This window comes from Vipera ursinii (genome assembly GCF_947247035.1).
Source record: "Vipera ursinii genome assembly, chromosome: 15".
Taxonomy (NCBI): domain Eukaryota; kingdom Metazoa; phylum Chordata; class Lepidosauria; order Squamata; family Viperidae; genus Vipera; species Vipera ursinii.
Genome location: NC_139528.1, coordinates 8,427,212 through 8,452,719, shown reverse-complemented (window position 1 = coordinate 8,452,719; position 25,508 = coordinate 8,427,212). Strand labels below are relative to the sequence as shown.

The following is a 25,508-nucleotide window of genomic DNA, read 5'->3' as shown; positions in this document are numbered from 1 at the left end:
CTGGGCTGGGCTGGCCTAAGTTTGAAGAGACCACGAGCTGTGTTGAATGGTTTTACCTAGCCCACGGGTAGGCAACCTTGGCTCTTTTATGACTCGTGGACTTCAACTCCCAGAATTCCTGAGCCAGCCATGCTGAGGGGAAACGGAGAGGTTTCCAAGCTGAGCCATGCCGGCTCAGGAATTCTGGGAATTGAAGTCCACCAGTCATGAAGGGGCCATAGTTCCCCCATGCTGGCTCAGGAATTCTGGGAGTTGAGGTCCGCAAGTCATGAAGGAGCCATAGTTCCCCCATGCTGGCTCAGGAATTCTGGGAGTTGAAGTCCACGAGTCATAAAAGAGCCAAGGTTGCCTACCCCTGACCTACTGCAATTTTTGGATGCCGGTCTTTAGGCCTGCGTGAAGATAACAGCCAACAAGCCACATTCAACATCCGTTCATAGTTTGCACTACGTGGTCCAAATCTGATTTTTGTAATCCATTAGTGAGGGAGGCTCATGCTAGGAGACGCAGTGGATTCTTCTGAAGCCGCCTTGTTGGAAAACATTTAATTATTTAATCGCCTTGGGTTGTACACTTCCATGTTTCACCAGCATATATTGCAGGTAATGGGGCAACTCGCCCAAGGGCAACTTAACAATTCAATTTAATTATTTAAAATAAATTATTATTTTTTTGTCATTCACATTCCATTCTGTCCCTCTTTTGGCACCTTTTCTTTAATGATTCTATTCCACCCTTTCTTCGATATTAGTGTAACTCTCATCCCACGGCAAGTTCGCCGTGGTGAGTTGGCCACGGCGAATTGTCATCGACCCTCTATTGCAGTGGGTATAGAACACGTTCAATTTTGTGATTTTTGTCATACCAGCAAAGCTTTCATTTGAGTGTAAAACCTGGCCAGGGCCCCTGTCAGCACTCAGGAGAGAGTAACAGAAAAAGTTTATTGTAAGCAAAAGCAGAATTTAGCTGCTCGAGGCTCAAGATTGCCTTCAGAGTAGTAAGGACAGAGATGTTCTTTGCCTCTGCTGGTAAGGCAAAAATGGAGAGAGACCTGAATTGAGCCTCTTCTGACCTTGCAGGACTCTGGCTTCAGTGAAGATCTCCAAGGTGAAATATGTCATCTGGTCAGCAGACATGTCCCATGTGGCTCTCCTGGCGAAGCACGGTAAGCGGAGGCTTTGTCTGCTTCTCAGCAGCCTGTAGAACCACAGAGTTGGAAGGGACTTTGGAGGTCTTCTGGTCCAGCCCCCTACTCAAGCAGGAGACCCTTTTTGACAAATGGCTGTCGAGCCTCTTCTGGAAAACCTCCAATGATGGAGCAGCCACAACTTCTGGAGACAGTTGTAATAATTCCAGGAAATTCCTCCTTAGTTCCAGGTTGCTTCTCTCCTTGATCAGTTTTCATCCGATGTTTCTTGTCCGCCTCTTTTCTGTGGCAGCCTCTCAAATATTGGAAGACGCTACCATGTTCCCCCCCAAAATAAGACGTATCCCGAAAATAAGCCCTAGCTTGATTTTTACATATTTGCCTAATTAAGCCCTAGTTAAGACCCCACCCACTCCGACCCACTGTCTGGTTGCATGAGGTGGGGTGAGGCGCACATGTAAAAATCAACCTAGGGCAGGGGTGGGGGGTGGAGCTGCCCCACGCACCCTGCACCCGCTTACCTCAGGGCCCCACAACCAGGCCTCCCACGCGCCCCGACACCTGTCTCGCCTTGCGGTGGCACCAAAACCAACACCAGCCCTGTCCAGCAGGGTCCTGCATGGCCACCGGCCCACCTCTTCTGGTTGCTGGCAGCTGCTTGCGGCAGGAGGCCACATGGCGCATGGCTCCAGTGCCGCTGCTCACAACAAGAGGCCAAGCGGTGCGTCACGCCAGTGCCACTGCTCGTGTCAGGACGCCATGTGGCCATCGTCCTGCCGTGAGCAGATGTGAGCGGCCGCAGAACTCAGGCAGTGGTGCGACAGGTGTAAGCGGGTAAGACAGCCCCCGAAAATAAGACCTAGTGCCATGGTGGCGAAGCTATGGCACGGGTGCCACAGATGGCACGCAGAGCCCTCTCTGTGGGCACATGCGCCGTCGCTCCACTCCTAGGCCTTAGGGTTTTATAAAACCTCTTTGCTTAGGACGTGGCCGCCGTGTGCAAAAAAAAAAGGTTCAATCAGTTTCTTCTCACAGGAAAAAAAAAGATCTCGCAAAGTTGGAATTGATTGATTGAACTTTTTAGTCCCACCTAGTCTGCCGTTACCACTGCAGCCACGCCCACCCAGCGGGCCATGTCCACCCGGCACCCAACAATACGTAAGTGGGTTTTGAGTTGCAGTCGGGGCACTCGGTCTCCAAAAGGTTCGCCATCACTGACCTAGTGCCTATTTTGGAGGGAAAAACAATACTAAGACCAGGTCTTCAGGTAAACATGGTATTATAACTAGATCAAACCTGCTCTAGGGAGATGGGTGGTTATAATTTTGATGAATAAATAAAACATACTCACCTTGGTTGGATCCTATTTGTTCTCTGCTCTGTAAGTGGCTGGGGATCTGCCTTCCCCTCCGGAGGGTCCAGCCTGCAGAATTCTCAGCCAAGCTGGCCGAAAGCTCTGGAGAGCCACAGATGGCGAAGGTTGCTTTGGGCGTGTCAGATGCTTGGCTTCAGGTGGTGATTTGCTCTTGGGAATGAGCTGTGTCTCCGGGGCGGGGTTTTTTCCTCCCCCAGCCATCATGATCTGCAACCGAAAACTGGAGTCCCTGTGCAACATCCACGAGAACATCCGAGTCAAGAGTGGCGCCTGGGATGAGAGCGGTGTCTTCATTTACACCACGAGCAACCACATCAAATACGCCGTCACCACCGGGTAGGTGCCCTGTGCAAAGAGTGCACACACAGACACACACGGACACACAAACACACACACACGGACACACATACCAGGCTGCCTTCCTCTCAGGTCTTCCAAAGCATTGTCTTCCACCTTAGCTCCTTCCAAGTGGCCACGCTGGTATAAGATCTGCCTCCGGTAGGAGCTTGGACTAGGAAGACCTCCAAGTCCTTATGATTCTATGACTGTGCCTCGATTCCCTCCTTCCTCTCTCTCCCCATCAAGCTATGTCTTCCCTCCCTCCCTCTAGGGACCACGGGATCATCCGCACGCTTGACTTGCCCATCTACGTGACCCGCGTGAAGGGCAACAACGTCTACTGCCTTGACCGGGAATGCCGGCCTCGTGTCCTCACCATCGACCCCACGGAGTTCAAATTCAAGCTGGCCCTGATCAACCGGAAGTACGATGAGGTGGGTTGGGGAAGGATTGACGGTTGTGTAGAATTTGCCTTTCCCACCACGTTGTCTTTCCATGGGACTCTTTGGCTCCCAAAGTGACTCACACGGTTGTGAGAAAAAAGAACTTTAGTGAACCACCTTAGACTCCTTAAGTCTAACAAAGAATGTAACTTAATACGCTAAAGCAGTGTTTCGCAACCTGGGCAAGTTTAAGATGTGTGGACTTCCAACTCCCAGAATTCCCCAGCCAGCTAGGAATTCTGGGTGTTGCAGTCCACACATCTTAAAACTTGCTCAGGTTGAGAACCGCTGCATTGAAGGGTGACTTTTTGGAAGTGATGATATCATTAGAATTAAGGATTTTAACTTCCTCTACCACATGCCAAACCAGGGATTTATTTTAGAACTGATTTCACACAGCAAAAAAAAGGTCCATTCCTGGTTTCTTGATCAAACTTCTTTTAATCATCTAATTTGCCTAATTTGGGAGAACAAGTTCTGTTTTGACTTTTGCTTTATTAAACCATTTGAAGCGATGATGGATCTTCAGATAACCCACCTATGACCCCAGTTTCATTCATTCATTGGCATCCTTCAGTCTCAAGGGACTATGGTATCGTGCTCTGGAAAGGGGTCCTAAAGCAGCGTCTGGTGTGGCTAAAGAGGCCAATGCAAGAGTGGCGGTCCCTTCCACACTGAGGGCAGGTACAATCTGTCCCCGGTCCAGCCCCCAGATTTTGCTCATTCCGGGACTGCCTCTTTGGCATCCACCTGCCGCGCAAGTTTGTCTTCGAATCGGAGAAGGCCACGCTGCGTCTTTAGCCTCCAGGCTGAGTGATCAGAGGTTAATGTCCATCCCCAAGGCCTCTAGATCCCTCTTGCAGATATCCTTATATATCGCAGCTCTGGTCTCCCTCTGGGGCGCTTTTCCTGCACTAGTTCTCCACACAGGAGATCTTTCGGAATCTTTCGACCATCGGCCATTCTCACGACATGCCCATGTTTATTAGGCGAAATATAGAGCGAAATGGAAAATCTAAACCTAGATATACTTTTTTTCCCCACTCCGGAGGTCCTGCATATGGTGCGCAACGCCAAGCTCGTGGGCCAGTCCATCATCGCCTACCTGCAGAAGAAGGGCTACCCCGAAGTGGCTCTGCATTTCGTGAAGGACGAGAAGACGCGCTTCAGCCTGGCCCTGGAATGCGGCAACATCGAGGTGGGTTCTGGGCCCTGGTCCTCTGGGCCTCTTCCGGGAAGAGAGCGGCTGGCAGCCGCCAAAAGGCAGCGGGCTCCCATTCCATCGAGGTCCTTGGGGTGGGCAGCGTTCCGCTTTGGGTCTTGTGCAAGCAAATGATAACGGTTTAATTTTAATCTGCTTTTATCATTGTTTTTTATATCTCTGTTTTTATGGTATTGGGGAGCCGGTTTGTCTCCAGGTTAACCCACCAGGCTAGAAAGCAGGAGGCTGTGAGTTCTAGTCCTGCCATAGGCAAGAAAGGTGGCTGAGTGACTTTGGATCAGACGAAGGAAGGAGAGGGAGGGAGGGAGGGGAAAAAAAGAAAAGAAGGAAAGAGAAAAAGAAGGAAAGAGAAAGAAAGAGAAAGGAAATTTATTTATTTAGCGTATGGCTGATCACACACAATATTAAAAGCACTTCATATTTACAAGTTAAAACAGTTAAAACAATTGAAAAAGAAGCAATTATAAAACCTAAGAGGAAAACAGAAATAACATTTCAGAGTTTAATGTCGAGTTTGGAGATCCAGTCAGTAGCTGCCGTTGTTACGCAGAGGAAGTCCTTAAAATGTCCTGGGTATCTTCTATTAGTGCATTCCCTCACTATATGTTGGATAGTCTGTCGGGGATCCCCGCAATCACATTGTGCTGAAGGTGTCTTTCCCCATTTATACAGAGAATCAGCACACACCCCGTGAGTCGTTCTAATTCTATTGTAAGTCACCCATATGTGTCCTGGAGGTATACTATTAGGATTAATATGCTCAGAAATATCTTGGGAGGTATCGCTACTCCATGCTTCCATCCACTTTTGTGTGGTGCTCTGATGTTCGGCCAGCAGCTTAAGCGCTGTGAGGAGTGGTGGATTTCTTGACTTTAATCGACATCTTAAGAGATCAGAGGTGTAGGCGTGAATGGGTAGAGAGGAGTTTAGCAGGATGAGAGCTTCTTGTCGTAAGTGCGGGGGAAGTATGTGGCTAAGAACTGGTAGCCAGTGAATAGGTGTAGATTTTGTGCACCCAGTAATTAATCTCATTGTATGGTTGAGTTGAACATCAACAAGTCTTGTATGTGAGCTGTTTATCCATACAGAAAGAAAGAAAGAGAAAGAAAGAAGGGGAAGGGAGGGGAAGGGGAGGGAGGGAGGGAGGGAGGGAGGAATAAAAAAGGAAAAGGGAGGAAAGGAGATTTGGCTTGTCCTAAAACCGCTGCCTTCTCCACTACCACCACTCAGATAATGTCGGCTGTCCCACTTGGTTTGTGCCGTGAAAGAAGGCTCCTGGCACATTTTTTTTCCTCCAAGAGTATAATTTATTAAACCAACATGGTTACAGAACGAAACCAATTTCGATATTTTGAAGCGCAAATAGCATAGTTAACTTTCCCTTTCCCCCTGGCCTTCCCCCTGGTTTTTTTTAATTTACCGTCCAATCAGCTGCATTCATTTCATTTGGGAAATGGACCCTTCGTCTGGCGGGCCTTGCCAGCAAACGGCCCGGGGAGGCTGGCGTCGTCTCGGGCTCCGAGCCGGCCGCCTTTACGTTCGTTTGCGGGGGCCCCCCCATGTTCCAAGCCATTCCCCCCATTGCCAGGCTGTGAGGGGGAAGGGGGAAGCAAGCTGAACTGCACCCATGTCACCCCAAGTTCATTTTTTTTAATCCTGGGGGGAGGCATGACTTTAGCAAGGAGAGGGGGGGTCTCAGCGCTCGCTGCTTCCCCGCCCAAGGCGTCCTCTGTGTCCCCTCAGATCGCCCTGGAGGCAGCCAAAGCTCTGGACGACAAGAACTGCTGGGAGAAGCTGGGGGAGGTGGCTCTGCTGCAAGGGAACCACCAGATCGTGGAGATGTGCTACCAGCGCACCAAGAACTTCGACAGGCTCTCCTTCCTCTACCTGATCACGGGCAACCTGGAGAAGCTGCGCAAGATGATGAAGATCGGTGAGCTTCAGCGCGAATCCTGCCGTGCCTTGCGACGCCCCTTCCAACTGGACATTTGGAAGGGGCTGGATATTTGGAAGGGGGAGGGGTTTAGTTGCACGGGGGTTATAATGCGATGTTTTTCAACCTTGGCCACTCGAAGACGGGTGGACTTCCGACTCCCAAAATTCCCCGGCCGTCAGATTTGGGGAATGGAGAATTCTGGGAGTTGGAAGCCCACCTATCTTTGAGTGGCTTTGAGAAATACCGTTATAATGTATGGCAGTAACGGGCAATGCTATCCGCCCAGCTGGCTGTACTGAGAACCTGGGAGATTCCACGCCATCCAGAAATTTCCCAGTATTTTGTGCCGCCTTTGTTAAGAGCCCTGGTGGTGCAGTGGTTAGAATGTGGTACTGCAGGCTAATTCTGCCGACTGCCAGCAGTTCGATCCTGACTGGTTCAATGCTGGCTCAGCCTTCCATGAGGACGCAGATTGTTTGGCGGGGGGGGGGGACAATAGGCTGACTCTGTAAACCGCTTAGAAAGGGCTGTGAAGCGCCATGAAGAAGGACATACGTCCAAGAGGGCTATGGCTATTTGCGAGGTGTGTCAGACCATCAGGATGCCCACTCCTGAAAGACAGAGGCCTGGCTCACCTTGCCCAGGCTGGGAGAGGGCAAGGAGGGCATGGACCAGAGCAGGAAGTGGAAAACAGGCAGCCTTGTCTCAAGGGGGCCAAATGGGCTCTGGTTGGGGCAGGCAGGACTCCCGAGATCTGTGTTCCCTTGCAGCGGAGATCCGGAAGGACATGAGCGGCCACTACCAGAACGCCCTCTACCTGGGTGATGTGGCCGAAAGGGTGAGGATCCTGAAGAACTGTGGACAGAGTAAGTAAGCCAGCAGTCCTGATTGGGCTCCTCGCCCCAGGGCTTCCCAGCTATCCCCGGGCCCCTCCCGCCGACAGTCCTCCCTCATTCTTTGCCTCCCGCTTCTTGCTGGCTTCCCCTGCAGAGTCGCTGGCCTACCTCACCGCTGCTACCCACGGCCTGGAGGAGGAAGCCGAGAACCTGAAGGAGACCTTTGACCCCGAGAAGGAGGTGGTGAGTTGGGGGACGGAGAGTCGGGGAAGCTGGAAGGCTCTGGAGCTGCATGCAGCTTTTTTAGCCTTCTCCTGCAGCTTCCAGTCCTCCGCCATTTACAGAGACAGAGAGAGGCACTTGCGCTTCCCTTCTCTCTCTCCCTCTCTCTCTCTCTCTCTCTCTCTCTCTCTCTCTCTCTCTCTCTCTCTCTCTGTGTGTGTGTGTGTGTGTATGTGTGTGTGTGTGTGTGTGTGTGTATGTGTATGTGTGTGTGTGTAAAAGAGAGAGTGGCCTGACACTGTTCTCCGAGAAGCTGACAGGGCTCCTGCCTTTGCTGCGTCTCCACAGGAAGCAGCAGAAAGCAGGGCAGGAGAGCCAGCCCAATAAGAATGTATGTCAGCTTGTCCGAGAAAAAGCAAAGACTTATTTTGGGGGAAACGCGGTAGCTGCAACAGCTCTGGAAAAAAATGACTTACGACTGTTTTTCACACTTCCGACCGTCGCAGCATCCGCAGGCTCTCACGATCCTCTTTTGCAACCTTCCGGCCAGCAAAGCCAGATTCACTTAACAACCATATTACTAACTTAACAACTGCAATGATTCACTTAAAAATTGCAGCAAGGAAGGTCACATAGTGGAGCAAAACTCACTCAACTACGGTCTTGCTTTGCAACAAATTTTGGGCTCAGTTGCAGGCGAGGACAGCTGTATCCTTGGGAGGGGGCCTCTGTCATAACTTGAAACAGTCGCTAAGCGACCAGTCGTAAGTCAGGGACTACCTATTTGCTGGAGATGGGTATCCCCTCCAGGGGCTCTGAATGTTCTCACCTCCCTCCTTTCAGATTCCAGAGATTGACCCCAACGCCCGCTTGCTGCAGCCACCGGCCCCCATCATGCCCTTGGATACCAACTGGCCTCTGCTGACCGTCTCCAAGGGCTTCTTCGAGGGCACCATCGCCAGCAAAGGTCAGGAGGGCCAGCCCCCTCGCCCAGTCCTTGCGGGGCACCGGCAGCTCATGGGCTGGGTGGGGCTGTGGACACGTTTGGCTTTTGACTGCTCCATCTCTGCAGGCAAAGGAGGCGCCTTGGCGGCCGATATTGATATGGACACTGTTGGCACGGAAGGCTGGGGAGAAGACGCAGAGCTGCAGCTGGACGAAGGTGAGGGAGAGGTCCAAGTCTTGGGGAAGGGAGCCTAAATTCCGGCCCTGTACTGCGCCAAAATATGGCCGGGGCATCTGCACATGTGCAAAGTGCACTTCTTCTGCCAATGGCTGTTTGTTAATTACTCTGTCTTTTAACTGGGATCTTAACTGGGCTAATGCCTCCTTAAGTAACACCAGCTGCCTGCAATTAGTGCAGGTTCGCATCCCACCAGGCTCAAGGTTGACTCAGCCTTCCATCCTTCCCAGGTAGGTAAAATGAGGACCCAGATTGTTGGGGGCAATTAAGCTGACTTTGTAATAATGCCGCGGGGGGGGGGGGGGGCGAAAGCCCTAATAAGCAGGCATATACATAGAATGAAGGCTACTGCTAAGCACATTGGTTTGTGCTTAAATTGTAAGCCGCCCTGAGTCTTCGGAGAAGGGCGGGATATAAATGGGATTAAAATTAAATAAATAAATAAATAAATAAATAAATAAATAAATAAATAAATAAATAAATAAATAAATAAATCTTTTGACTATCTAGCTCAGCGTTTCTCAAGCTCGGCCCCTTTTAGATGGGCGGACTTCAACTCCCAGAAGTCTGAGCTTGCTGGGGAATTCTGGGAGTCAGAAGTCCACCCGTCTGAAAGTGGCCGAGCTTGAGAAACGCCGAGCTAGTTCTTTTAAAAGTGTGTTTTCCAAAGGAGAAACGGTCGAGAATTCTCCTTTAGCGTAAATCTGTTTCACTGCAGAAATGGAGCCCTTAATTAATTAAAAAGTCCCTTCTTTTTCCATTCAGACGGCTTTGTCGATGCCGGAGAAGGCTTCGGAGAGGACGGCTTGGCCAAAGGCCAGGAGGAAGGAGGCGGATGGGAGATTGAGGAAGACCTGGATCTTCCTCCGGAACTGGTAAATTAACCTGGTTTGTACGACTGTGGCGTTTGGATCACTAAGATAGAGATCTTAGTGGATTGTCTTAAAAACCCTCCTGCCTCTTCAAGCCTTCCTTCCTCTTCGAGGGTTCGGACTACAATTCCCATCTTCCCCAAGAGCCAGGGCAGGGCAGGAAGCTGAATGAAAGCGTCTTCATTGTGTGTGTGTTTGTGTCTCCGTGTGCATGGTTGGTGATAGACACACGTATGTCATGTGTACACTCGAGAGCAAGCAACTAAATTTCATTTTTAACGTGGGACGTTGTGCCCACAGGAAAAAAGGACAATAAAGGTTATTATCTAAGCTAATCCATTACTCATTCTAGCACTGCCTTCCTTCCTTCCTTCGTCTTTTTTTTTTTGTTATTTTTCCAGTTTTATTCAATGTTATTGCAAGGCAAAAACACAAAACAAGAGTTAGAAAATTGAGAGAACGGAGGGGAAGAGAGGGGAAGAAAAGCACCAGCAATTCCTGACTTCTTTCAGTGCCGTGCAGGTAGTCCTCAACTTACGACCACAGTTGAGCCCAACATTTCTGTTGCTAAGGGAGTCGTTTATTAAGCGAGCTTTGCCCCATTTTACGACCCTCTTGTCACAGCTGTTCAATGATTCACTTCAGTCTTTAAGTGAGTAACAAGGCCTCGTGACCCCGGGCACACCGCAGCCGTCCTAAACGCGAGTCAGTTACCACCTGCGTCACGACGGGGGTGCTGCAACGGTTCTAAGGGTGAAAAACAGTTCTAGGTCACTTTTTTCCAGTGGCGTTGTAGCTTCAAACGGTCACTAAATGAATGTTGTAAGTCGAGGACTTGCGTAAGTGCAAAAAAATATATATATGCATTTATTTATTTTACCTTGCCGTCTGCATCACCTTCACCTTTGGCTTTTTTCCTCTCTGTAGGATGTCCCAGCTGGTCCCGTAGGCGAAGCAGAAGAGGGATTCTTTGTGCCCCCCACCAAAGGCACCAGCCCAGCACAGGTGGGAAAGCTCTTGGCTCAGATCCAGGGACCCCCTACCACCCACCCACCCCCCAAAATGGGTTAGAATCACAACAGATCCCACTGAGAAACCCCAGACGGAGTGGGGAAAATTGGTCCCTGCAAGACAAGATCCCGTTTCAGGCCAAGGCTTGAAGGGTTCCTGTCTTTCTCAAACAGCCTCATCTTCCTCCAGATGGATTTGGCAACTGGCTGGCTTCTTTAGGAGCTTCAAAATGTTTTAGTCAGGCAAAGGAGTCCAAAGTTTTAACTGTGGGATCCTGAGTGTTCTCTGAGCTGGGTTGTTTTCCTGAAGAGGGTTCATGACCCAACCAAGTCACATCGTCGGTGCTACTAAGTGTGGAGTTTTCTCCCTGTTTATGTACCGGTTAGTACTGATGAGGGACACGGTGGCTCAGTGGGTTAGGATGCTGAGCTTGTCGATCAGAAGGTCGGCCGTTTGGCGGGCCGAATCCCGAGTGCCGCGTAGCAGAGTGAGCGCCTGTTACTCGTCCCAGCTTCTGCCAACCTAGCAGTTCGAAAGCACGTAAAAAGGCAAGTAGAAAAATAGGGACCACTACGGTGGGAAGGTAACAGCGTTCCGTGCGCCTTTGGCGTCTAGTCATGCCGGCCACGTGACCACGGAGACGTCCTCGGACAAGCGCTGGCTCTTCGGCTTTGAAACGGAGATGAGCACTGGTCCCTAGAGTTGGAAACGACTAGCACGCATGTGCGGGGGAACCTTTACCTTTACTACTGATGATGTTACCTAGTTGGGTAATGAAATGTGTGCAAGAAAACAACTATAAGCTCAGAGAGCATCGGGATGGGGGAAGGGAGGGAGGGAGGAAGGGAGGAAAATCATTGATGATGTTGGGTAATGAAATGTCTGAGAAACCCACAGTTTCCTCCACCACCGCCTCCATTTCACAAAAGTTCAGAGAGCACCGAGGATCCCACAGCTCAATCCTGTGCTACAACTATTCTCTTCTGTTGAGTTTTAACTTAATCTGCCAGTCTGAATCCTGCCTTTTTAAGACTGGTCTATAGAGCCTGTTTTGCTGAAAATGGTGTGTTTCTAGCCTCCTTTTTGCCTCCTTTAGGTCTGGTGCAACAATTCCCAATTGCCCGTGGATCACATCCTGGCTGGCTCTTTTGAGACGGCCATGAGGGTACGTTTCCTAGGGTATTTGTCCACTTTGGGTGAAAATTGGCCATTCTGGACTTGTGTGGCGTGTTGATGTTTGTAAGTGAGGTGTGGATGCTGTCTTCATTGGAAAAAACTCCGAGGCAAGAACTAGATCGTTGTCAAAACCAGTCACCCTCCTTAAGACATGAGGACTTCAATTCCCAGAATTCCCCAACCAGTGTAGCTGCCCACAGAAGTCCAGCCACCTTGAAAGTTGCCAGGTTGGACAAATGATGATACAACTGTGGTGGGTCTTATTACAGGTGGGGATGAGACAGCATACAGGGCGGAGGTACAAAAACTATCCATATGGTGTAGTAACAACAACTTACACCTAAACATCGGCAAGACGAAAGAGATGGTGTTAGACTTCCGGAGAAAAAAAGAGGAACCTGCCCCACTTTACATCGGGGAGCACTGTGTGGAGAGTTTCCTCCTTTAAATTTCTGTGAAGATCTGACCTGGAAAGTTAACACAACCCAGGTGGCCAGAAAGGCCCAACAGAGACTCCACTTTCTCAGGGTCTTGTGGAAGAACAGGATAGAACAATGGCTAGTGACCCTCTTTTACCGGTCTACTATAGAGAGCGTCCTCTCGTATGGTATTGTGGTTTGGTGTGCTGGTCTGACAGCCGCGGACGGGAAAGTATTACAGAGGGTGGTGAGCACAGCACAAGACATTGTGGGCTGTTCCCTGACACCACTGGATGACCTCGCCAGGGCTCGTTGCCTTGGAAGAGTGAGGAAGATTCTCAGGGATGACTCACACCCTGGACGGTATCTCTTTACTCTCCTACCATCCGGTAGGAGATATAGGAATATAGCCAGCCGTACCAACAGGCTGAAAAATAGCTTTTATCCGTGGGCTGTTAGGCTTTTGAATGGGACATAATCTTATGCAGAATTGACTTGGGAGGCCGGTGTGTGGTGTAGTTGGTTCGCGTAGTGTGGTGGGATGGAGGGTTTGTTGTCCCTGTGTGTTGGGGGGAGAGAGCAGGGGGGGAGGCTCAGCTAATCTCAATGTACACATGTTGTACTTTGACAATAAAGGTTTATTTATTTTATTTATTTATTTAAATGCTGCTCTGGAGGCTGGGGAGGACTCTTAACAAGGCAGCCCGGAGCTGCAGCGTGATCATCCCACCTGTTTTCTCCACAGCTCCTCCATGACCAGGTGGGAGTGGTCACATTCACGCCCTACAGGCAGCTCTTCCTGCAGACCTTCGCCCGAGGCCGAACGACCTACCAGGCTCTGCCCAGCCTGCCTTCCATGTATGGCTATCCTCATCGCAACTGGTAGGTGGTGGGCCAAGCGCCTGGTTCTCCTGGCCTGCTCTGGGGTGCCACTGGTGGTCTTTGCTTCAAGCCAGCCGCATCGGGAGGGCAGAAGGAAAGGGGGGGGCTTGTCCTGGACTGAAGACCCCGCTGGCCTTTGGGCTTCGTTTATTCTCCAGGTAGCCCTCGACTTAAAACAGTTCATTGAGTGACCGTTCGAAATTACAACAGCACTTAAAAAAACGTGACTTGTAACCATTTTTTCACACTCATGACTGCGGCTGCATCACCGTGGCCATGTGATCAAAATTCACAGGCTTGGCCACAGGCTCATATTCCGTGACGGCCACAGTGTCCCTGGGGCCACGTGATCACCACCTGCGACTGTCTGACAAGCAAATTCGTGGCAGAATTTCAGGACTGAGATCGTTCCAACCATTTTTTTCACCTTCCGGCTTCTGCACCGGGCCGGCGCTCACCTTCCCTCTTTCTGATGTCCCCTCCAGGAAGGACGCCGGGGTAAAAAACGCCGTCCCGGCTGTGGGCCTGAAGCTGAACGACCTGATTCAGCGCTTGCAGCTCTGCTACCAGCTCACCACGGCCGGCAAGTTTGAGGAGGCGGTGGAGAAATTCCGCTCCGTCTTGCTCAGCGTGCCGCTGCTGGTGGTGGACAACAAGCAGGAGATTGCTGAGGTGCGTATCGTTCCCTTTTGCCAGTCGGGCACCCACTTGGAATGCCTACATAGTTAACATTTCAACGTGAGCCAGCTGTGCGCTGCAGGTGCCCAAAAGGCCAACGCAGTCTTAGGCTCATTAATGGAGGGATAGAATCAAGATCGCGTGAAGTGTTAATACCATTTTATATTGCCTTGGTAGGGCCACCCTTGGAATACGGCATCCAGTTTTGGTTGCCACGATGTAAAATAGATATTGAGACTCTAGAAAGAATACAGAGAAAAGCAACAAAGATGATTAGGAGGCTGGAGGCTAAAACGTAGGAAGAGCAGTTGCAGGAATTGGGCATGTCTAGTTTAATGAAAAGAAGGACTAGGGTGACAGGATAGCAGTGTTCCAATATTTGAGGGGCTGCCAGAAAGAAGAGGGGGTCAAACTATTCTCCAAAGACCCTGAAGGCAGGACAAGAAGCAACAGATGGAAACTAATCAGGGAGAGAAGCAACCTGGATCTAAGGAGAAATTTCCTGACAGTGAGAACAATTAACCAGTGGAACTACCTGCCTCCAGAAGTTATGGGTGCTTCAACACTGGAAGTTTTTAAGAAGAGACTGGACGGCCATTTGTCTGAAATGGTCTAGGGTTTCCTGCCTGAGCAGTGGATTAGACTCCAAGGTCCCTTCCAACTCTTGTTATTCTATTCTGTTCAATAAAATGGGAGAAGGGGAAGGATTTCCAGCAAGGAGGCAAAGCCAGGCCCGGCCAGATGGTGCCCATTGTCTCCGGCCTGGAAGCCTTTTAGATGAGTTGTCTTTCAAGGTTGCCCAGCAGCAGGGTCAACAAACGCATGTTGCAATGCCAACCAGGAGAAAATGGACGTTTGTCCCTTAGCCACAACCTCCACGAAGCCATGACCTCCATAGTCCTCTCCCAAATCATCCATGACCTAAGTAGGCATAGGGGGGTCCCACCCCCAATTTGGTGTTCTTGTTGGAGCAGTGCCTTTGTAGTTGGAATTGGTGGGCCTGTCTTTGATCCCCTTGTCATGGTCTGCTGGCTTCTCCAGGGCCGCATCCCTTCACAGGAAGGAAGGACCTATCAGATCAGTCCACCCCCGGAGACTGTTGGACACGGAGGTTATAATACCTGCTATGTAGTCCTGCTGAGACCCTAGTTGATGACTGGAATAGTAAGCAAATGTGAACCGAGACAAACTTGAATGTTGGATTCATTAAAATGATCGCAACAGTTATAGAATCCTAGGGCTGGAAGGGACCTTGGAGGTCTTGCTCAAGCAGAAGACCCTACATCACTCTGGACACCTGGCTGTCTAATCTCTTCTTAAAAACCTCCAGCGATGGACCACCCACAACTTCTGGAGGCCACTCATTCCACTGGATAATTGTCCCCATTGTCAGGAAATTTCTCCATAATTCCAGGCTGGAGCTCTCTCTGACCAGCTTCACCCATTTCTTCTTCTTGTGGCCTTGAAATTCCATCCCCTCCCCAAGACAGAGAGCTCATCCATCTACTGGTTTCTCATTTCCCCCCTTCCCCCCAAGGCTTGTGACAGAAAGCATCCTATCGTACAGATTTTCATTGGTTGTGACTCAAGGTTGAGGCTCTCTTGCCTTGCAGGCCCAGCAGCTGATCGCCATCTGCCGGGAGTACATTGTGGGGCTGTCCATGGAGCTGGAGAGGAAGAAGCTGCCCAAGGACACTCTGGAGGAACAGAAGCGCATTTGTGAGGTTGGTGTAGGGCAGGGGTGTCCAGCCTGGGCAACTTGAGGAACTGTGGACTTCCAATTCCCAGAATTTCCCAGCCAGCAGAGTTGGCTGGGAAATTCTGTGCGTTAAAACCCTCAAGTCTTAAAAGTTTCCACGGTTGAAAAGCACGTTTGAAAAAGAGCAAGCAGAGCTGGTAGTGGGAGTTAAGAGAGTCATCAGCCTAGAATCATTGCATTCCCACAAATGGTCTAAGTCTGTTCACCCTTCTCTGGCATCGAGCGTTGAATCTTAGTTGACCAGATCCTTGTGTAGAAGCTCAGGCAATAAATCTTTTGAACCGCAACCTCACAGACGGTCCCGATCCTTTGTACCCAACAGTTGGTCGGCTCTTGGTGGGACCAACGTGGGACTCAGGCTAAGAAGTGACAGCCTGGTGCTGCATTGACCCCCGGCGAGTGTCTGGGATGGCGGCAGCGTGCTTTGCCTTCTGTGGGAGGGGTCGGGTCTCCAGCTGCTTTGGGGATTCTGGGACTCTTGGACCCTTCTTCCTGGCCAAAACCATGCAAGTGCAGACCCTGCGGTGACCTGAAGCCTCTGCGTCTGAGACCCCGTCCCTTTTCCTGCAAACACCCCCCCTTTCTGAATGCACACTGTTCCCTGCAGATGGCTGCCTACTTCACCCACGCCAGCCTGCAGCCCATCCACATGATCCTGGTCCTGCGAACGGCACTCAACCTCTTCTTCAAACTCAAGAACTTCAAGACGGCCGCCACCTTCGCCCGCCGTCTCTTGGAGCTCGGCCCCAAGCCCGAAGTGGCGCAGCAGGTGGGCGCCCCATGGGAAGGGGGCATCAAGGAGAGGCTGGCTGGGGGAGGGGGGTCTCCAGAAGGAAGCAGGAAGTCTCTTGGGGGCTTTTCTTTTGACTCTGGGAGGCCTGGAGAGGTGGCGCTGATGTGACGGCGGACAATCCTGTTATTCAGCGGAGAGATCGCCAAGCTAAAACGGGAAGAGGGAGTCACAGTCTCCCCACTGTGTTCTTCTTGTGGATCAAAGCCAGCTTTTTCTGAAAGTGCACTAAGGCCTTAGAGGACAAGAAAGGCCTTGTTGTTTTATTGGGCGGTTTGTAAGTCTCCTAGACATTTCTGTGAGGTAGGCGGCCGTAGGAATTAGATGACTGAGAAAGACAGAGGAGTAAACAGACAGAAAGAGATATAAGGAAATAGAAACAAACAGAAATAGAGAGACATGGATGGATGGATGGATGGATGGATGGATGGATGGATGGATGAGATAGATTAGATTAGATAGATAGATAGATAGATAGACAGACAGACAGACAGACAGACAGACAGACACTGATGGATGGATTAATAGATAGACAGATGGACACAGACATAGATAGACAGACAGACAGACAGACAGAGAGACAGAGAGACACAGAGACACAGACACGGATGGATGGACAGACAGACAGACAGAGACAGAAACAGACAGATATAGATAGATGGATAGATAGATAAATAGATGATAGACAGGCATGGATAGACATGATGGGTGGATGGACAGACGTGATAGATAGACATGATGGATGTATGGATAGACAGACAATAGGAAGGAAGGAAGGAAAGGAAAGAACCGCCGTGCTGGTGGGAGCCACATTGGGTGGCGAATGGGAGCCGGTAGCAAAGGGGTGCAGAGCAGCCGTTTCGGGGGCCCCCTTTTCACCTCCTGCCCTCTCGCTGTTCCGGCTCTTCCAGACCCGCAAAATCCTGTCGGCCTGTGAGAAGAACCCCAGCGACACTCACCAGCTCAACTATGACATGCACAACCCGTTCGACATCTGTGCTGCCTCCTTCCGGCCCATTTACCGGGGCAAACCGGTGGAGAAGTGCCCGCTCAGCGGGGCCTGCTATTCGCCCGAGTTCCGCAGCCAGATCTGCCGGGTCACAACTGTAAGTCGAGGCTTTTCTTTCTGGACACGCCCCTCAAGGCGGGGCTTCTCAACCTGGGTGACTTTCGGGCGGGTGGACTTCAACTCCCAGAATTCCCCCTCCCGGCATCATTTATGATCCAAGAACTTCAGCTCCCAGAATTCCTCAGTCAGCATGATTGATGTATCTCTGTAAGCTGTCCGGAGTCACCAAGAGTGGGTTGGACGGCCATATAAATTTTTCTTAAATAAATAAAGCTAACTCCCAGAATTCCCCAGCCACCATGCCTTATAAGTCTACCTGTCTTAAAGCCAGCCCTGCCTTGAAGTTGAGAGACTGCACTTAAAGCATCATCTGGCTTAAGAGCTGCATGCAAGTCATCCATTGTGGCCTATACTGCAAACCACAAGGGAAAGTAGTGTAACACCTTCCACTGGATGGTCTAAATGACCTCTGTGTAAATTCTCTCACCTCTTCTCGTGACTTGAACATGCAGACAAAATCTGATCTTTCCCCCCCCCCCAAAAAAGCCAGCTTCCCTTCCTATAATAATCTTTCACTCGTGTGAGCCCTTCTGTCTACACTCCCCCGTCTCTCCCCCACCCTCCCGGGGTTCTTGGTTGAACCATTTTGCCATCACATCTGGCTAGAACCACAGATTAACTTCAGAAAGACACATTTGTGTTAAACCACAACTGGCAGTGTTCTCCATCACACCAAGCTAAAAATAACGCACAGTCTCGCTTGGGAATGAACTACATCAATAGCAACCATATGAGCAGAGGCGGCAGAGTGGTTAGAATGCAGTACTGCAGGCTACTTCTGCTGACTCCCGGCTGCCGGCAGTTCAAATCTCACCAGCTCAAGGTTGACCCCCACCTTCCGTCCTTCCGAGGTCGGTAAAATGAGGACCCAGATTGTTGGGGGCAACAGGCTGACTGTGAACCACTTAAGAGAGGGCTGTAAACCACTGTGAAGTGGTATATTAGACTTATATACTATTGCTATATAGTACTATTATATTGTATTGTATATTATATTATATATATATTATATATTATTACATTATATATATATATATATATATATATATATATATATATATATATATATATATATATATATATATATATATATATATATAGTATTATATTACTATTACATTATATTATATTATTATATTATAGTACTATTGCTATCCTTCCTTCCCATGGTGGTGCAGTGGTTAGAATGCAGTATTGCAGGCTGACTCTGCCTGCTGCCAGCAGTTCGATCCTGACTGACTTCAGGTTGACTCAGCCTTCCATCCTTCTGAGGTTGTTTAAAATGAGGACCCAGATTGTCGGGGGCAAGAGGCTGACCCCGTAAACCGCTTAGCTGTGAAAGCAGTGAAGCAGGATATAAGTAAGTGCTGTTGCTATTGTAGGGAGACTAACCCTAACAAGATCTACCCCCAGCGTTACGTGCCATCAGAGTTCAGAGAAGGCAAGGAGGCTGCAAAACCTATAAAGGGAGATTATTTTTTAATTGGGGGACCACTAATTATACCTCCTTTGGATGCAGGTGACGGAGATCGGCAAAGATGTCATCGGCTTGAGGATCAGCCCTCTGCAGTTCCGCTGAGGTGGCCTGGTCTTGCACCCCAGCCTCGTCTCCATCCTGGCCAGTGTCCAGTGACCCCCCTCCGAGTCTTTGCTTTTTCTATCATCTCCTGTAGCATTTCAGATGGGACCCGTTATTTTCTGGCAGATCAAAATATGGAGCCTGTCCCATCATTTTCCAGTTTAGCAGCTTTTCAATCTTGACAACTTGAAGATGTGTGGACTTCGATGCCCAGAATTCCCTAGCCAGCTTTGGGTTGGCTGGGAATTCTGGGTGTTGGAAGTCCACACATCTTCAGGTTGTCAAGATTGAGAAACAATGTCTGCTGGGCTAATTAAGGCTGGAAAAAACTCCCCGGGGAAGATCTACGAAGAGACAGAAAATTTGGGGGTGTCTTCATTTCGTACGCTGAATGGGCCTCAAACCCCGCTGCTTCCCCCATCTTTTGTCATTTTTCTGTCCTCCCACACCCATTCTGCTTATTTTTACGTTCTCAGACTCAATAAAGAGAAACCAGTCAAGGAAAAGAGTGTATTGGTCTGCTTCAGTGTGAAAAGCTACAGATCCAGACAAAATGGGAGAAAAGAGCCAGTTTTTTCCCAATTGACCCCCCCGCCCTTCCCCCAATGAGGTAATGTGGGCCATTCCTTCAGGGTTTGACCGCAGGATTCCTCCAGAAGCTGAGGATGATGGGATTTGTCCTGGTGGGGTAGCATAGCTGGAAGAGCGCGTCTCCATTTCACTAGTGCATGCTGGGAATGGAGATTTTAGTTGACCTAATTCAACACCATCACCATGTTGGTGCTTCCTGTGTGGAGGTAGACAACATCAAAAGAAGCAGAGTTGATGGTGTGAGTGGTCTCAAGGCACAAAGTCAAGTTGGCCGTGTGTTTGCCAATAAAGTGGGCCATGTTGCTGCAACACACTAATCACAGTTCATTCGACCTACAAAACCTTAAATTGCAAGATTGTCCTTCCCACGTAGCCCTCGTTGTGTTGTGAACTTGTTTGTGGGAACCCTCTATTCGGGAGTGACCTTCACGAGAACGTGACGGGGTTGTGAATGGGAGTGAGGAAAGCTACAGGACAGCGAATTCCAGAGGTGCTCCAGCTGTGACCTTTCCAGACGTCATTCTGGGTAAACCCAACAGAGACTTTCAACAGTCCAGACTCTTGTCAAAACAAGGGAGGCGCTGCCCTCTGCCACCTGGACAGAAGGTGGCAGATTGTCCGAACAGGAGGACCCATCGTGGTGCCTCCTTCCCTCGTCCTCAAGGAGACTGGTGACCAGGGGTGGGCACCGTAATGTCAGCCTGGGGGTTGTCCTGGACGGGCTGGTAGGGGGCTTTGCGGATGCATTCCACAAAGAGCAGGAAGGACATCAAGAACCAGAGCAAGAAGTTCACCCAAGCAGTTGCCTAAAGGCAGAGGGGGAAAAAAAGAGTTGGTGGGAACAGAAAGAAGACGACAGGAAGAGACCTTGCAGCAAAGCCACTCCAACTGAAGGCCTCCAGTACAATTAGTGCCACTGAAGGTGAGGGAGTCCTGGTGGATCCGCTCCATCCCAGGTCTTAGATTTTGGACGACTTCCATCCAGTCTCCTAAAAGGAGAAGGATGTTCTTAAGAGGATGGTGGGCTTCCAGCTGGGGGGGTGTAGTTCCTGGATGTCAGGTCATCCAAACTCTTCAGACAGGAATATCGGCTAGGCTACTGCTAAGCTTGTAAGCCGCCCTGAGTCTTCAGAGAAGGGCGGGATATAAATGAAATAAAAATAAAAATAAAATAGGCCAGGGGTCCCCAACCGGGGATGCGAGACGATATTCCAGGGGGTGCAAAAACCTGGCTTTTCCAAATTACAGTGTAGATGCATAATTCGTTTAGTTCGAACTTTTGTGTGGGGTGCGAGAACATATCGGAAGTTCTAGGGTGCAGGGGGTATAGAAAAGGTTGGGAGCCGCTGGGCTAGGCAATACAGGTAGTCGTCCTTGACTTACGACCACAATTGAGCCCAACATTTCTGTTACTGTTGAGTTTCGCCCCATTTTATCACCTTTCTTGCTGCAGTTGTTAAATGAATCACGGCAGTTGTTAAAGTCACATGGTTGTTAAGTGAATCTGCCTTCCCCACTGACTTTACTCGTCACAGTCGCAAAAGAGGATCACAGTGCGACGGTGATAAATAGGATGTCCCAAGCGCCCGAATGTTGATCACGTGACCACTGGGGTTGCCGCAACGGTGCTTAACGAGTGAAAAAATGGTCATAGGTCACTCTTTTCCTTGCCGCTGTAACTTGGAACGGTCAGTAAACGAATGGTTGTAAGTCAAGGACTACCTGTACTACTCAGACAGCAACTTCTGTATGAGGCCTCAGGATAAAGAATGATGGACGATTTATATGCTGCCCACCTGGCCAAATGGACCGGGCAGCTTACAAACATTAAAAAGCAAAAGAGACAAAACATTAAAATATCAAATAAACGAAGCAATTTTAAAAAGCAGTTAGTTCTCAACTTACACCTAGCAATTTCTGTTGCTAGGTGAGTTTTGCCCCATTTTATGACCTTCCCAGCCACAGTTGTTAAGTGAATCACTGCGGCTGTTAAGTGGGGAAGTGAAGATGGCTTCCCCATTGATTTGGCTTGCCAGAAGGTCCCAAAAGGAGATCACATGAGCCTGGGTCACTGCGACCTGTCATAAGTACCTGTCAGTTGCTAAGCGTCCAAATTTTGATCAGGTGACCTGGAGATGCCACCTTTCAGCCTTTCTGAGGCTGTGAAAACCCGCCCCTTCCCCACCCCTTGGGCATGGCTGCTCTGGCACACGGTGGGCACAGTATGATCTGTTCTATGTTCTCTTTGCTCTTGTGAGCTGCCTGGGGTTACTGGGCGAGTAGGCAGCCTTTTCAGTTTTCAAAAGAACAAACAAGCCGTGAGTCCTTTGTGCCCTGCTGCGTGGAGGAACCAAGGGGGGGGCAGTTAAGAAAGCCACTCACCTGGGCAGCGTAGAGGTTGTTGTAGAAGTTTCCAGCCTGATAAGGCGAGACCCAGGAACTGCGCTGTGCCTCTTGGCAGCTGCAGGGAAGGGAACAAGCGGTTTGCAAAGTTCAGGTAAGAACCGGCCCTCAAGGTAGCTACTGAAATACTGCTACTATTACTACTCTCCAAATCACTTGAGGGCAGGGGCAGAAGTAATGGGTAGAGGATTATTAAAGAGAGAAGCAACCTGGAACTAAGGAGAAACAGGTGGTGGAAGTCGCTTCTCTCCAGAGATTGTGGGTGCTCCAACACTGGAGGTTTTGAAGAAGAGACTGAACAGCCATTTGTCTGGAATGGCTAGGACAGCGACGGCGAACCTTTTAGTGCCCAAACTGCAACCCAAAACCCACTTATTTATCGCAAAGTGCCAGGGCTGCAGCAGCATTGTGGTGCCCTCATGGGGGGCAGCGAGGTGCCTCCGAGTGCCGCCTCTGGCACGCAAAATCCGGAGGCGCAAAAATGGGCCACCGTGCTGCAAAGCGCAAAAACAGCCGCCGCTGCACTGCAGGGTGCAGATACAAGATGCTGCACCATGCAAGAACGGGGCAGGGCTAGTGAGTATCAGGCAGGCACTAACCCCACCCCATTTGCAGCATGTGTGTGCTCGCAGCCCTGTGCATGCATGTAAAATGCTTTCCCCTCCCTTTTCTTCCAGTCCATCAATCGACAAGGGTTGGTGACCTCTGCTTTACTACCTCTGCTCGAGCTTGCCACTTAGTTGGCGCTTCGCCTCCTTTGTGCTGGGCGGGCCTCCTGCTCCGGGCAATGGTGGTGGCCTGATGGAGCTGCTGCTGGTGGCGGTGGCGCGTGTGCCAACAGAGAGAGCTCTGAGTGCCGCCTCTGGCACGCGTGCCATAGGTTCGCCACCACTGGTATAGGATCTCCTGCTTGAGCAGGAGGTTGGACCAGAAGACCCCCCAAGGTCCCTTCCGACTCTGTTCTTCTATTTCTACTAGTACTGCTACTACTGCACTATTTGATTACTGTGTCATCACTGCACTCTCACAACACAGGTAACCAGGTCAGCTAAAAGCCTACCAGGATCATTTCCACAACAGGCTGAGTTAGTTTTTTTGGCAGTTTAGCAGGTGGGGCAAATCCAAACGATTTGCTTGCTGAAGTTGAAAGCCCCGTGTGAGAAGGGTTTGTTCCCTGATCAGGTTAACATGCCGTGCGAAGGCAGCCAAAGACCCTCTTTGCTTCTCGTTTTGCCCCCTCCTTGGCCCGAGGTGCTTGCCTTGCTGCAGCTTTGGCTTTCCGAATGGAGCCACAGAAGACATCCATGCCAACGCGGAGAACGCAGGCGGAGACGAGAAGGAAGAAGAGGACGGTGGCTGAGAGCACCAAGGAGGTCTTAATCCAGGGGTGGGTCCTGCGGGAGAGCAGGAGAAGCCGCGTCAGGACCAGGATGCTCCCACCGGGCACCAGCGGTCCAGCCCGCCCCCTCCTGGACCCTCACTCACAAGTGTCCGTCGCCATAGCACACACTGTAGATGCCGCGGAACAGGGAGAACAGGGTGAAGATGGCCGTCAGCGCAGAGATGGCAGAGATGAAGTAGCAGAGCGAGGGAGGGCTGGAACTCTGGAGGCTCAGCGTCCCGTTGTAGCCCACTGACCCGTACAGAATGCACTGGCCACCAAAGCCCCCCTGAGAAAGAGGGAGGGGGGGAGGCAGCAGAGGGGTGATGGGTCTGCTGGCCAAAAACGGTGAGATGACCGGCCCTGCCCTGCCCTGCTAAGCACCTGTCGCTGTGGAGGATGGGATCCACCCCCCCCCCCCGATGCCAGGCTGAAGGGTGCAATGCTGACTGGCTGAAGGTGGTTGCTCCATAGATTTATTTTTTCTTTTTCCTATTTTTTTGCCCTGCCTTTATTATTTTTAGTACTCACTCAAAGTAGTGAGCATATCCATCAGACCTTCCTCCTCCTCCTCCTCCTCCTATTTTCCCCATCACAACAACACTGCGAGGTGGGCTGAGGAAAGCTGGCCCAAAGTTACCCAGCCGGCTTTCATGCCTAAAGTAGGACTAGAACTCCCCGTCTCAGAGCTTAGCTGGCTGAGGAATTCTGGGAGTTGCAGTCCACAAGTCCTAAAGTTGCCAAGGTTGGAGACCCCTGGTCTAGGCAAAAGAAATCTTGAATTTGGAACCACCCCACCCATCTTGAAGGCCCTTAAAAAAGGCAACTATATTTTCACACTTGAACCCAGAGCCACTGCCTGTCTTCCCCCTGTGCCAGGTTCACAGGGGTAGGCAACCTTGGCTCTTTTATGAAGTGTGGACTCCAACTCCCAGAATTCCTCAGCCAGCCATGCTGAGGGGAAAGGGAGAAGTTTCCATGCTGAGCCATGCTGGCTCAAGAATTCTGGGAGTTGAAGTCCACAGTCATAAAAGAGCCAAGGTTGCCTGCCCCTGGCCTATACTCTAAACCAGGGGTCTTCAAACCTGGCCCTTTTATGACTTGTGGACTTCAACTCCCAGAATTCCTGAGCCAGCCACGCTGAGGGGAAAGGGAGAGGTTTCCAAGCTGTGTCAGGCTGGCTGAGGAATTCTGGGAGTTGAAGTCCACCAGTCATAAAAGCAGGAGCCCCTCGGGGTCTCCAGCCTCCAGGGCGCCTGGCTGGGAGGGGCGAACCAGGTCTGGGGGGCCAAGAGGGGGGGAAGGAGCAGGCAGGAGCACCAGCGCCGGTTGTTGTGACCCAACTCCAGGGTCCTCGGCTTACGACCACAGCGGACTCCAAACTTTCCACGGTTGAGCCAGACGGCCGTTCAGCGAGTTTTGCCCCCGTTTGGCCCCCTTTCTGGCCACCCTGGCTAAGCGCCTGACGGCGAGTTGTAAAAACGAGGACACAGCCGCTAAGCGAATCTGGCCTCCCCTCGCGATTTGCTTGGCGGAGAAACGGGGGGGGGGCGCCGCAAAGGGAGAGTCCCGCCAGGGGCCCGAGTCTTCGTCACGTGACCGCGGTCGTAAGCGCGAGGAAGGGCCGCCCGCGCCTTCCCTGCGGGGCCCTGGGGACTTCCAACGGTCACTCAGCGAGCGGGCCTGAGGCCCGGCCGGACCCCCCCGCCTCCCCGCCCGCCCGCGGGGCTCACCTGGGCCAGGGCCAGGGCGGCGGCGCAGCCGAGGGCGGCGAGCAGGGCGGCGGCGTTCAGCGCCAGCTCCAGCAGCAGCCGGACGGACGGGCGCGCCATCTTCGCGCTGGGACCCGGGCCAGCCGCCCCGCCCGCCCCCGCGTCACCCGCCCGCCCGAAGCAGGTGGCGTCCGAGGGAGCCGCTGGGGCTGACCCGGCTTCGTCTGGCGCAAAGGCGGCCGGCCGGACCCCGCCTACCTGGCTTGGACAAACCAGGCTGTGTCAAAACTACCTTGCTTGGACAGACCAGGGTTTGGCAAACTAACCTGCTTAAACATGGATTGGAAAAAAACTTGCTTAAACCAGGGTTTGGCAAAATACCTTGCTTGAACAAACCAGGATGTGTCAAAACTACCTAGCTTG

At 51.0% G+C, this 25,508-nt stretch overlaps 2 protein-coding genes across 2 annotated transcripts in view; one reads left to right on the top strand and one right to left on the bottom strand.

Annotated features, from left to right (window-relative positions):
• Window positions 1-19,507, top strand: part of COPA (COPI coat complex subunit alpha) — a 48,926-nt gene extending 29,419 nt beyond the window's left edge. The window contains exons 16-33 of the mRNA XM_083374167.1: window positions 1,080-1,165; window positions 2,720-2,858; window positions 3,133-3,295; window positions 4,356-4,502; window positions 6,270-6,459; window positions 7,233-7,328; window positions 7,453-7,541; window positions 8,364-8,487; window positions 8,593-8,682; window positions 9,469-9,578; window positions 10,503-10,580; window positions 11,683-11,751; window positions 12,927-13,063; window positions 13,549-13,735; window positions 15,355-15,465; window positions 16,108-16,269; window positions 17,202-17,396; window positions 18,939-19,507. Of these exons, the coding sequence (XP_083230293.1) occupies window positions 1,080-1,165; window positions 2,720-2,858; window positions 3,133-3,295; window positions 4,356-4,502; window positions 6,270-6,459; window positions 7,233-7,328; window positions 7,453-7,541; window positions 8,364-8,487; window positions 8,593-8,682; window positions 9,469-9,578; window positions 10,503-10,580; window positions 11,683-11,751; window positions 12,927-13,063; window positions 13,549-13,735; window positions 15,355-15,465; window positions 16,108-16,269; window positions 17,202-17,396; window positions 18,939-18,998 (2,233 nt within the window). The 3' untranslated portion in view covers window positions 18,999-19,507. The remainder of the gene's footprint in view (window positions 1-1,079; window positions 1,166-2,719; window positions 2,859-3,132; window positions 3,296-4,355; window positions 4,503-6,269; window positions 6,460-7,232; window positions 7,329-7,452; window positions 7,542-8,363; window positions 8,488-8,592; window positions 8,683-9,468; window positions 9,579-10,502; window positions 10,581-11,682; window positions 11,752-12,926; window positions 13,064-13,548; window positions 13,736-15,354; window positions 15,466-16,107; window positions 16,270-17,201; window positions 17,397-18,938) is intronic.
• Window positions 19,495-25,298, bottom strand: TMEM179B (transmembrane protein 179B). Its single transcript, XM_083374281.1, has 5 exons — window positions 25,107-25,298; window positions 23,478-23,662; window positions 23,252-23,386; window positions 21,972-22,050; window positions 19,495-20,395 (listed from the first exon to the last, which is right to left on the bottom strand). Exons 1-5 carry the CDS (start codon window positions 25,203-25,205, stop codon window positions 20,249-20,251), a joined length of 645 nt encoding a protein of 214 aa, XP_083230407.1. The 5' UTR covers window positions 25,206-25,298; the 3' UTR covers window positions 19,495-20,248.
• Between the last annotated feature and the right edge of the window lie 210 nt (window positions 25,299-25,508).